The sequence below is a fragment of the Mytilus galloprovincialis genome, chromosome 11 (assembly GCF_965363235.1).
Source record: "Mytilus galloprovincialis chromosome 11, xbMytGall1.hap1.1, whole genome shotgun sequence".
Taxonomy (NCBI): Eukaryota; Metazoa; Mollusca; class Bivalvia; order Mytilida; family Mytilidae; genus Mytilus; species Mytilus galloprovincialis.
The window spans coordinates 38661622-38675293 of NC_134848.1; the positions used below are offsets into that span (position 1 = coordinate 38661622).

Below are 13672 nucleotides of genomic sequence, written 5' to 3' on the forward strand. Positions count from 1 at the left end.
TTTGTAAACAAAAACGGGTAAGTTTCCGTAAACATCAGTTGGCTAAGACTATAGCTATGGAACACTCAAACTAGACGTGCATAGATGATAGAGCACTAGAAATTAAGCTTTCCTGTGTTTAGAGCGCGTCCTTGGTAGCTTTTAAATTGTAATGACTAGCCTAAAGGCTAAGCAAGTTCAGAATCAAACTGCAAACCATGCATTTATAAAAAAAAAAACCAAAGGAAAAAAATACCAAACAAATGTCAAAAAGACAATAGTACATTGTATTAAAAAACTACATACATTTGACATATAGAAAATTGAGAATGGAAATGGGAAATGGGGGTCTCATTGGGGAGTTACGATCCCAGATCCCGCTTACTGTTTTGTCAGATTCCCGTATCCCGCTTACACTACGTAGGCAAGCAATTCTCATTTTTTTGTCATTTCCCGGGTCCTGCTAGACCTCATTTCCCGTTTTCACGAGACAATAATTTGACTTTCACGTGTCACGCTTACACAAAAATCGACAATCCCGCGTCACGCTTAGACCCCAATGAGACCCACGGCAATGAGTCAAAGAGACAACAACCACACCATAGAAAAAACAACATACATTATATCCTCCTAAATTTAGGCCAGTTTTAATAATTAGTCTAGTCTGAGATTACTCTGACGTCCAACGGCTGTCTGGCAAAACAGCTGTTGGATGTCACTAGTCTTAGTCCAAATAATTATGATGTCCTGAAAGGCTAATGAATTTTAAATAGAGTTTTAAACTATAGTTTATACATAAATATAGATCACATTCCACTATTCAACAAAGTTCCAGTAAAGTGGATGTAAGCAATTAAATTAGGCATAGCACGGCTTTCTACAATGAGAAAAACTTTAATTTTATGTCATTTCAGAATTCATTGCTCTTACATGTAGGTCATGGAGACTAAAATAATAATTAAACATTGCAAAAAAATATCTTCTTACCATTGAACTCACCATGGCCTACTAAACCAGTCCATGGACTTGCCTTCTAAAATCTTGAATAAAAACCTGATAATGTATGTTGGCTATGAACATGATGAACATGATGAAAGGCTCGACATAAAATATCATAATGAAACAATTCAATTGATAAAAACAAATGGCCTAATCTATCAAAAACACTTTAGGAAAAACAAATATGCCATAGAGACATGAACCAACGACAAACACTGAACTACAGGCTTTGACTTGGGGCATGCACTTTAAAAAATAGAAGGGGGGGGTTGAACATATTTGTGAACACTCAACCCTTCCCTAACCTGGGACAGTCAGGTATAACAGTACAACATAAGAACAAACTATCACTAAAATCACTTGAAAAAGGCTATACTCATCAGATGGATACAAATAACACACATCTAACAAAACCACAGAGTTTTTGGAAAATAAACCAATTACAAATGTATTGCTTGTTTTTATAATATATATATGTATAAAGTAGAGTTGTAAAATTTGTCATGGATAATGAGTCATTGAGTGCTGTCTCCATTCAATTTTCTTTCACTCATAGTGGAAGTTTAAATCAGGCTGTTGGTTTTCTCTTTTGAATTGTTTCACACATTTTAATCAACTTATCCCTATACATTTCAGATCTCTGTCCTAGATCATGTATTCATAAAATTTGGAAAAGACAGAAAGACAGTGGTCAGTGATGGAAACCGAAGAGGATATATGGCAAGCAGCTAGAATTTTGGTAATATTAATCACATGTTAAAAACCATTAAAACAGCAATAGTTTTTTTCAGCTCTAAATTATATTTTTTAAACACAATTGGATAACAAAATTATTGGAGGCAACTCATGATAGATTATGAGCTCTTACATTGAAAATTTGAGATCTAGACCAATATCTTCAGCCAATCTGTTGAGTGAACAGGTTCAAAACTGACTTTTTTAGGAGGAGATTTACAAAGTAAGTAAAATTGAGAATTGAAATTGGGAATATGTCAAAGAGACAACAACCCAACCAAAGAGCAGAAAACAGCCTTTGGCCACCAAGGATTTTCAACACAGTGAGAAAGTCTCACAACGGAAGGCGGGCTCCACCTGGCCCATCAACAAAAATGTGTTCTAGTTCAGTGTAAATGCATGCCAGATTAAACTCTAAAACATATAAATGAACTCAAATTAAAAAAACAAAGAAGACTAACAAAGCTCAGAGTCTACTAACTGAGGACAGATGCACAAATTCCCTCTTAATAAAAATGTTTTCTTATACATGTATAATTCAACTTAAATTTAACATTAATGTACATGGCAGTTTTCATAATTATGTAGGATGCATGTCAGAATTTGCCTTTTCAGAATCTAAAGGTCAAAAGGTAATCTCATTTTTGTACACCAAAATGTAAATAAAGTCACATCATTGGTTGAATTTCAATTGTTAAGAACATTTAAAACCAATCTAAATGTTTTTGTGTACGCTTTTGAAAATATTACCCAGAATGCACTAGATTCTGTAATTGACTCGATGGTCTTGTGGTAGCATGTTCACCTTAAGTGTAGGAGGTCATGGTTTGAACCCTTGTTGGATCACAGAGGTCATGGGTTTGAACCCTTGTTGGATCACAGAGGTCATGGGTTTGAACCCTTGTTGGATCACAGAGGTCGTGGGTTTGAACCCTTGTTGGATCACAGAGGTAGTGGGTTTGTCCCCTTGTTGGATCACAGAAAAGGTGGGTTTAAACCACGCCTTGGATCAGTTTGTTGAATCACATAAAAGACTTTAAAATTTAAATTTGCTACTTCCCAGCTGCTAAATATGCAGCATTTAGAAAAAAGAGAAAAGACTGGTCAGCTTGGACTCAGAAGAAGGTGTCCAGGTAGGGTGACATGTCTTCCTGCGGACTGTTACTTTCATGACATTGTGAACTGGCACATTTATAATCATACCCAACATTTTGGTCTAGAACAAAGTATGGTTAATACTGTGGATTCATTTATTTTTTGTGGGTATCAATTTTCGTGGATTGCTGCATACTTGCATCACAGGCGGATCCACGGGGGCCCTGGGTGACCCGTGCCCCCCTTTTGTGGGACAAATTTGGTTGATTATATAGGGAATCATTGTAGCATGACTGGAGCGGGCCCCCCTTAGGTCAGTCAGCAGGCCCCCCCTTAGGAAAAGTTCTGGATCTACCACTTTGCATATTCGAGGATATTTGAATTCATGGTTTTGTCAATCTCTGTTTTCAAAGCCTATTGAGCATATGATATTTTTTTCAACATTTGAATTTGTTGTTCCCCTGTACCTACAAACCCCCCCCAAAATGGTATCCAATGAATAATAGTGAATTCACAGTATTCATATACATTGTAACGTTAACATGTTTACCTGAATATGCATATTAATTTGCTGCTGGTTAAGCAATTTTCCATCATCATCATCATCATCATTATCATTGCTTATGTCAGAATTTTGTAGTGTTTTATTTAAATGTGTATTCATTTATTTTTAGTGTAAGAAGCTACAGGACTTTGGAAATGAGACCATTATCATGTCAATGAATAAACAAACGGAGAAAACATCATACCAAACATCAGATGGAGTTAATACATTCCTAGATAAGAATCCAGATTGCTTACAGAAGTTTAAAGATTTTTGTTGTGAGTTTAAAATTGAGAATGGAAATGGGGAATGTGCCAAAGAGACAACAACCCGACCATAGAAAAAAACAACAGCAGAAGGTCACCAACAGATCTTCAATGTAGCGAGAAATTCCCGCACCCGGAGGCGTCCTTCAACTGGCCCCTAAACAAATGTATACTAGTTCAGTGATAATGAACGCCATACTAATTTCCAAATTGTACACAAGAAACTAAAATTAAAATAATACAAGACTAACAAAGGCCAGAGGCTCCTGACTTGGGACAGGCGCAAAAATGCGGCGGGGTTAAACATGTTTGTGAGATCTCAACCCTCCCCCTATACCTCTAGCCAATGTAGAAAAGTAAATGCATAACAATACGCACATTAAAATTCAGTTCAAGAGAAAGTCCGAGTCTGATGTCAGAAGACACTATGAGGTGGTACATAACACTACAGGGAGATAACTCTGTAAAATTAATCACAATCAATTGTTAAGAATATATCAAGCTTCTTAATGATAAAAATTAGTGTTTGTCAAACTGCTATATGTCCAGTGAAATTTTTCTGATAAAGTGTGGTTCAATTGAAATTTTAATATTTTTGTGACAAAGAGTCAACTTAATATTTTGTTAAAATGTTATGAAAATTTAACAAGCCAAATTAATTTTAGTCAAGGTGTTAGGTACCACCTTAAAGAAGCACAAAAAATGTAGACTTATGTATAAAGCTAGGTAAAAAAAAAGTTGTGTTCTGGGTTATTTTCCAATTGAAACCAATTTTTTAAGCCACTAATTTCTACTTTTAGTTATATACAGTCAAACCTGTTTTAAGAGACCACTTTAGAGAGAGCAAAAAAATGGTCTCTTAAGACAGGTGGTCTTTTAATACAGGATCAATTTATATGAAATGTTCTAGAGGGATCTAAAATTTGTGGTCTCTTAACACAGGTTTTTGTTAATACAGGTGGTCTCTTAAGCAGGTTTAGTATGGCGTTCATTATCACTGAACTAGTATATGTTTGTTTAGGGGCCTGCTGAAGGACACCTCCTGGTGCAGGAATTTCTCGCTACATTGAAGACCTTTTGTTTTTTCTATGGTTGGGTTGTTGTCTCTTTGACACATTCCCCATTTCCATTCTCAATTTTATTAACTTTATCTATAAAAATTGCAACAAAATGATGTATGTTCTCACTACAGAAAAAAATAGAAAAATAGAAAAAATATGTAAAAACTACCTTATTTCTGGGAACTTAATTTCTGAATTCCAATTCCAATTTAATGATATTTTTTGTTAATGTGAATGTTATTTTTTTGGCAAACATACAAAAAAATTCCTACCTACCTACCCAAATGAATAGGCATGGTAGGCAGCTCATTAGAATTTTTTTTTATTAGGGTGGTCATAGTGAGTAATGTTGTTTAATTTTAATTGAGCAGTGGTTTTTATTTATAGTGTCTTTGTATGATTCAACTGGTTCAATCCAAAATGAAGATCAGACAAAAGGTCAAGATAAGAGCTGTGAAAAAATGAATTCATCCGTTTTAGGGAACCAGTCATCAGATGAAGATACAGAAGACTATTCAGATTATGTAAGTAAACTTTGACCCTGGTTAATCTATCAAAAAAGTACATATATATATATATATGTTACTGATTAAGTATACGTACTTACATGTGTCCATGCATATTAGAGGGGGGATTGGAGGGGTCCTGATCCCGAAATCTCAGGCTTAAAAACATGAAATCCTGAGGTCCCGAATTTAAAAAATATTTAATCCTGACATCCCAAAATTCGAAAAAAGAAATCCCGGATCCAAAAAAGATCAATCCCGAATTCCTGAGCTTAAAAACTCCTGATCCCAACGTTCCCCAAAAGGTCCTGCCCCCCTCATATTAAACTCTGGTCCTTAAAATTTTGGTTTCCTTGCCACAAAATATATTATTAAGAAATAGTAATTTTGTTTACTTCAAAGTTTCACCTGCTGACTTATTTTGTGAAATATACTGATTTTGACTCAAATTGAGTTAAAAAAATGCCATTGCATTGGAATTTTTAAACACTTTTGCATTACAAAGAAATTGGGAAATTGTCATAACAGTGGCATTTGAAAAAAATCGGGCATCTAAATTGTAAATCCAGAACACACTTTTTTAAAGTCAGGAGAGAAATTTCAGCATGTAAACTTCAAATAATGGGATGCTGTTTGTAAATACATAAACCAAATCTCTTTTATTTTTACCTTAATTGTGAAAAGTTTTTTATTATATTTTTTTCAGGAAACTGTGAAAGATTCTCCTATAAATTTAAGGACAACAAAAAACACAAAGACAAAGTTACAGGAAAAGAATAAAGAATTGGGTAATATACCTGTTATTAAGTATTTTGAAATTCTTTATATTGAGTTGTCTCCCATTTATGATCATATCTTTATTCTTTGATATGTATCTCTCACTTGCTACAATAGGGTTATGATGTATATTTTTAGGTGAGGGATTTTTTATTTAAATAAGGACAAAGAGGGGGGAAGGTATGTTTCAAAAATCATTTCTCAACCAACATAATTTAAGTAATTTTGCATAACACAAATGGAGATTTCACAAAAAATTACCCATGGGTTGTGTTTAAAAAGTTTCCATTCCTACCCGCTTATATTCATTTTAATGGAATAGACTAAATTCTAAGCCATGTAATGGAACATGAATACAACAAAACATGAAAATTAAGATTAAAAGATAATATGAAACTTTGGCTCATGGGAGATAATTCTGACAAAAAAAATCAGTAAAAGATGGAAACGAAAAAGTCTAAATTTTCTTTATTATGAATTATGCTCCCTTCAATTATATATCACAACCAACAAAGTGATGACCCTTTATTATTTATTATTTCTGTTGTACCATTTGTTTTGGTTTATTTTTTGCATAATTTACTTTGACCACCTTCCCAGATCCAGAAATTTTCATGATCCCTTAAGTAGGCAATACAAATCATGCACTTCAAAAATATACCATTGATGATTACTTTATTTTTGTCAGTGGATTAAAGATAAAATGTATTTGTCATGTGAAACCACGTGTGGTAGGTCAGTGATGTTAGGTATGCAGTTGTCATTGTATTAGTATTGGCACATCTTACTTCCATGAAGATTATCTGGCTCTACCACGTCCCTCATGGTCTATTGACTTTACAATTTATGCTTAGATTACATTTTCAAGTTTGTGATTAGGTCAGTTTATGGGGAACCACTAGTGGTAAGTCAATGATATTTGGTATGCAGGTTTATTAGGTTTGGAATATATTGATATTTTGATTTTAATTTTTGCATTTTACAATAGCAAAACGTTGATATATCACTGTCACGTCTGTGTTAACAGTTTATTTTATTACAGAATCTGAAATAAGCAAAAAAGAAGAAATTAAAAGTAAGAAGACTTTAAAACTAAAGAACAAAACAGTTGATAGTACAGTTGCCAGGTAATCAAGTGTAGTATTGGCTTTGAAATTGATGAAGGCCAAACGGTGACCTATAGTTGTTAATTTCTGTGTCATTTGGTCTCTTGTTGAGAGTTGTCTCATTGCATGGCAACCATAGCACATCTTCTTTTTATATTTACTGTAAATTCAGAAATTATTGTGATGTTTTTATTATTGCGAAAAATGCAACAGGGCTATAATTTCAATAATAAGAACTCGCATTTTTTTTTTTTTATATGAATAAAACTGGCTTTTTCTCAATATTGCAAAAATTAAAATCACATTTTAGTCTAAAATGACAAAATCACAATAATAAATTCACCCAATAATTTCTGAATATACAGTAGTTCACAATGTGTTTTTTAATTTAATTTAGCTGTATATTTTTTTGTAAATCTTTTGAATGTTTTAAATGTGCACTTTGACCTTAGCTTATCACTATTTTCCTTTGGAAAGTGCTCTTATCAAGTCAAAAAAACATTCACTATATTTTTGTATGGGAAGTTAAACCCTGATCCAAACAATTTTACTTCATGTAATGTTCTCTGGAACTTATTCTTACTTAATTTAACTTAATATTAGACACCTTTTGGAACCTGCACATTTAATTCCTGAATCACCTACATATTTAAATTATTAAATGTTTGTTCTTTCAGTTCAAAGGAAAAGACATTCAATACTTCTGATGCCAAGAAAAGAAAAGTGTCAAAGTCTGTGAAAAATGACCAAACAACAGGAGTGCTAAGAAAGGGCACATCACCAATAGTCCGAAAAAGTAGAACAGGAAAAAAAGACAAATGTGAAAGGGAAATAACTCAAGAAAATACACAAATTGAAACTGACGGACAAATCAGTGTAGACAAAAGTAAAAAAAATATGGCTACTGATAATGAATTGCATCGAATAGGAGCGCAGTGGCCTAGTTATTCAATTACCTGTAAAATCTGTCAGATGAACTGGTCCAGTAAAATTGCCTATGTTAATCATATCCGCTCCCACAAGGAATATCAGATTTGTAGCATTTGTGATGAACTTATTCATGTCAAAGATGAGAGTATTGAAACACATATTAGTGAAAAACACAGTGACAAAAACCCTTTTAAGTGCACTATTTGTGGACGCGGATACAAAAGTAAAAATGGCGTCAGGAACCATTATGTGGCAGTTCATGCCGACTCTTCCGCTAGATTTTGGTGCGACTTATGTAACCGTGCATTTGGCACTAATAATAATTACAAGTCTCACATGAGGTCTCATAAGGAAAGAAAACATTGTTTTATGTGTAAGCAGGAATTTGAAAACCTAGAGCTGCTGCAACAACACATGAGAGATAGCCATGCTTATTATTTATGTTTGGTTTGTAATAGGTATTTCCCTGATGAATTGGAACTCAAGGAGCATGAAGAGACACATTTAGAAAATGAGAAAAAGTCTGAAATTAATCCGGATATTAGAAGTTTTTATGATTTAGGTCATGAAGATGTGGTTGAAAAAGATAACGGGCAAATAAATAATCATGATAATGGCGAGAGTACTGGAAGAACAAATTTAAGAGAGTTATTTTTGAAAGTGTTAAACAATCCAGAGATAATAGATGAAAATGAAACAGCAAAAAATGAAACAATTTTAAATGATTTAAAGGATAATAAGAAAGAAAACATTTCCAGTAAAGGCAGTCAACAATGTGGTACTGCTAGGAAATCATTTAAATGTAAATTTTGTGGTCGTGTTTTTAAACTTGGAATTGCTTTTGCACGTCATGTAAAATTACACAACAATCAGTCTACCTTTAGATGCCAACATTGTGGCAAAACTTGTAAAAATGAAGAGACGTTTAAACATCATATGATTTTACATCTACCTGATGAGAAGAGGCCACATCGATGTCAAGAATGTGGCAAAGGGTTTGCCACTAATACCTGTCTGAAGAAACATTTTCTAGTCCACAGCAAATTGAAGGAATTTATATGTGAATTCTGTGGCCAGTGTTGTCGAGATATGACAAATTTAAAGGTATGTGACTACTTTAAAATAATGGTGTGCATTTATTATTGCAATTTTGTCATTTTAGACTAAAATGCCATTTAAATTTTTGTGATAATAGAAAAAAATCCATTTTGATTCGTATAAAAATAATCAAAATGCAAGTTTTAATTATTGCGATTATATCCCTGTCGCATATTTCTCAATGATAAAAACAAAGCAATAGTTTCTGAGTTTACAGTACTCATATGTATTGTAATTTTCTAGATATAAACCATCTTTCTTTTAATGATCATCAACATAATCATCTGGTATGTGATTGTAGCGGCTAGCCACTAATATAAAAATAAGGAGATGTGGTATGATTTCTAATGAGACAGCTATGATTATCCACCAAGTTCAAATTAAGTGCCACCAACAATCAATCAATCAAACAATTGAAGTGGATGTCAGCAATAATAGGCAACCATATGGCCTCCAACAATGAGGAAAAACTACTAAGGCTTTGCTAAAGGCTATAAGGCTACTAAAAATTGCTCAAATTTGGTTAAACCAGTCATATGTCGGTCGAAAAAATGAAAAATAATTTCTTTAAGCCTTGAGATTAGAGTAATAAATATACATCATGTACATGGCTGACATGTTTTTTTTATTTGTAGATACATCGTAGATCTCATACAGGAGAAAGACCGTACAAATGTAAATCTTGTCCAAAGACTTACCGTAGCTGGGACGCATTACACAACCACCAACAATCTATACATCTACCAAAGAAATCGTACATGTGTGATATATGTGGGAAATTTTACACTCAAAAGCATAGACTTTATGAACATAAACGCACACATCGGGAAGATGGGTTGAAATGTGATATTTGTGGAATTAAAACACTGAGCGTTGCTGCAGTCCGAAGACATTTGGTTCTAGAACATCTAGAAATTGCCAAAGAAAGGGGATATAAAATCTATACCTGTGATTACTGTCAAAAGATTTTACCGAACAAAGAAAAATATGATTATCATATACGACAGCATACAGGTGCAAGGCCGTTTAGTTGTTTGGAATGTAATAAAAGTTTCAGAGACAGGAAACAGCTCAAGATTCACATGAGAATACATTTAAATGATAAGAAATATTCCTGTTCTGTGTGTAACAAATCGTTTCTTTACAACAGAACCCTTAAAAAACATCTTTTAACTCATCAATCTGAAAATGCTCCCCGCCAAAAGCATAATTTTTCAACAATTGATGTAGATCCCTCAAGTATATACATGACAGGTGAAACTCGCTTTTCAGATCACATTTATAGTGCTGATTGTAAATCTAATGGGAATTTGGTTTCCAATAGCAACACTTCTCATAGGGACACTGTACAGAATGTGCCTCACTTGAACACATCTCATGGAGAACCTGTTCAGAATGTTCATCAATTGAACACTGTGAATGGGTTTCCTGTGAATTACTATACAGAAAGACATACCAACGAAACTTATGGTAGTGAAAATCCACTTGTGGGAGCCTTCAATAACTTATACTCTAACCAGAATCTTGGACAAAATTAGATCATGTACACATAATTTTGGGGCCCTTTATACATGTTATAGCTTTTTGTTCGTTGTGAGCCAAGGCTCCATGTTAAAGGCCGTACCTTGACCTATAATGGTTTACTTTTATAAATTGATATTTATATGGAGAGTTGTCTCATTGGCACTCATACCACATCTTGCTATACCTATATACACTAGTCCATTTATCAATGAATAAATGGATACTATGGCTTCATTATATTTGTTGGATATTGACTTTTAGGGTTACAAGCTAGGTTAACTACTAGTTTTGATGTTCAACAAATTACAAATTTGCATATTTTGGCAAAACCACAAAACTACATATCCATTTAAATGCAAGTTTTTAGAAATTATGAAAACTGGTACCCACCAAAATAATTGAATCCACAGTACTTGAAACAGATACATTGATAAATGAACATTGTGAACTAGCACTTTGAAAATCTGACTCAGGTAGTACATCATTATATTTCAAAGATAGGTTAATAATCATATTGCATTGAACAACATATCTAAAAAATTGTAATAAATAACTTTGCCTTTCATGTGCCCTTTTTAATAGGAATAAAAGTATCTTGTCAAATCAACATGTAATTTACTGATATTTCTGTGTAATATTTGCCACTGAATGGTTACCAATTCATTCATCTGTAAAAGTAAAGAATAACATGGTTAACCTAGAGTAGTTTTTCTTTCGTTTTCTTAACTTTTTGAAATTCTTTTTATGCCCCATTTAGAATTACCTTGTAACACAGAGGTCCCAGGTTAAATCCAATACGAGACCAGGCCAGAGGGTGTGGTTGGGGTGCTTCATACCTGTATTTATTGTTTTTTTAGGCTATTTTTTGTATTCTTTATAATTATATTTTGCCTGTTGTTCCCTACTCTATGTTATATCACCCCATTACTGTAAATTAAACTGTGTGCATTTTTTGGGGGGATTTTGTCATTTTAGATTAAAATGTCATTTTTATTTTTGAGATATTCATAAAAAATCCTGTTTGATTCAATGAAAAAATTTCAAAAACACAAGTTTTAATTATTGCGATAATACATGTAACCCTTTCGTATTTTTCGCAATAATAAAAACATCGCAATAATTTCTGGTGACCCCCATCCAGATTCTGTAAACAATGTAATTATCCTCTATTCTGTAACCCCCATCCAGATTCTTACAATGTAGTTTTGTAATGAGAATCATTATCAGGTTACAAAGACGCAATCATTTAAATATTTTGCAATTTAATAAAATTGAAATATAAGTGATAATCTTTTTATAGTCTGTCTGTCTGTCTGTCTGTCTGTCTGTCTGTCTGTCTGTCTGTCTGTCTGTCTGTCTGTCTGTCTGATTTTGCTTCATGCTTCAATATATTGATTTGATATTCGGTATATAGTTTCATCATGACAAGTTACAGATCGAGTTTAAATTTTGGTCTGGTCTGATGATTTTATGCATGCAGAATTATGGTCCTTGAAGATTAACTCAAATAATCAGCTTTCCATACTTTTATGTCATGCATGCAAATATTGATTTGATAATTTGTATATAGATAATAGTTTTATCATGACAAGTTACAGATCAAGTTCGAATTTTGTTTCAGTCTGGTGATCATGTGCAGAGTTGTGGTCCTTGGACAAAGAAAATTCTCTCAAATAATCAGTGTTCTGCACTTTTTATACGTCTGTACAAAAAAATTGGGGGTCGTATATTGATATCACGTTGTCGTCGTCGATGTGGTCAGAGTTGTCGTCCAAGGACATTTGGTTTCCTGAAAACAACTTTTGTTTAAAGTTATAGATCTCTATGAAATTTAACCAAAAGGTTCAATGCCACAAAAAGGATTGTTGTGATTGTCCCAACCGTTTAGGAATAAGGGACAAAACACAATCATTTGTTCAGTTTCAGGACAATACAACTTGTGTATCAGTATTCTGATTTCTCTGAAATCATACCACAAGGTTTAATACCACAAGTAGAAGATTGGATTCGTTTTGGAGGTAATTGCCTAAACTGCTCAGGAATTAAGTGCCAAAAAGGATCTAAAACAAGCATATTTCTAGTTTTCAGACGATAACTTGTATTTAAGTGAATTGATGTCGCCTAAATTGTACCACATGTTACAAAATAAAAAAAAATATGTTACTTTTTTTTTAAGTGGAAGAAAGGTAATACATGTGAAATGGTTTAGCTACCTATAAAACCAGGTTTAATCCACCATTTTCTGCAAATGAAAATGCATGTACCAAGTCAGGAATATGCAGACAGTAACTGAGTTGTACATGCATTCGTTTTATGTGTTGGATGTGTTTGATCTTTTGATTTTGCCATTTGATTAGGGAAAATGGAAAAGAATCACAAGTCAATAAATAAACACGCACTTAAAGCAAGAAAACTAAAAGAGTTACAGCTAGACCACCAATGGAATTTAAAACAACACAGAAAACTAAAAGACAACAGATGAACACAAAAACCTCCAAAAACGGTCGATTATCTCATGTGTTCTGGATTGAAGGTTCTTCATTTCTGTTTTTTTAACCATTCTTTCATCATGTCAAACTTAAGGTACTGTCCACTCACGTGGCATTTTTGTAGCGAGCGCAACACCAAAAAATATGAAAAATCTGCAAGAACGAGTGCTAAGATTCATCTACAGTGACTACGTATACAATAACTCATATGAACAACTTCTTGAACAATCTAAACTACCAACACTTAAAATCAGACGCATCAGAACCATAGCATTTGAAACTTACAAAATTTTGACAAAATCGAGTCCAGAGTACTTGCACAATAATTTAAATTTTAAAATTAACTCATATAACTGAAGATTTATAACTCACAGTTGATTTACCACAACCAAAAAAACTACAAGGACTTAATTTCACTTTGAGGCAGCAAAGTTGAGGAACTCCTTGCCTTACCATGCACAGAGGCTCGATATCTACTTTGGAACAGTTCAAACATTTTATTTCTACATGATGTTTTTTCAGAAAACTGCTTCTGTAGCGCATGTAGACAATAACCTTGCTGT

The 13672-nt window shown here is 33.3% G+C and overlaps 1 protein-coding gene across 2 annotated transcripts; it reads left to right on the forward strand.

Annotated features, from left to right (window-relative positions):
- Positions 1-2: 2 nt before the first annotated feature.
- LOC143052137 (uncharacterized) lies at positions 3-11855 on the forward strand. Of its 2 annotated transcripts, none has more exons than XM_076225099.1 (8): positions 3-148; positions 1615-1717; positions 3483-3630; positions 5067-5203; positions 5892-5973; positions 7005-7089; positions 7746-9102; positions 9732-11855. In XM_076225099.1, the coding sequence occupies exons 2-8, from the start codon at positions 1676-1678 to the stop codon at positions 10632-10634; spliced, it is 2754 nt and encodes a 917-aa protein (XP_076081214.1). In that variant the 5' UTR covers positions 3-148; positions 1615-1675; the 3' UTR covers positions 10635-11855. The 2 variants fall into 2 exon arrangements, with proteins under 2 accessions (XP_076081214.1, XP_076081215.1); XM_076225100.1 differs by having other exon boundaries at positions 3-134.
- Positions 11856-13672: the final 1817 nt, after the last annotated feature.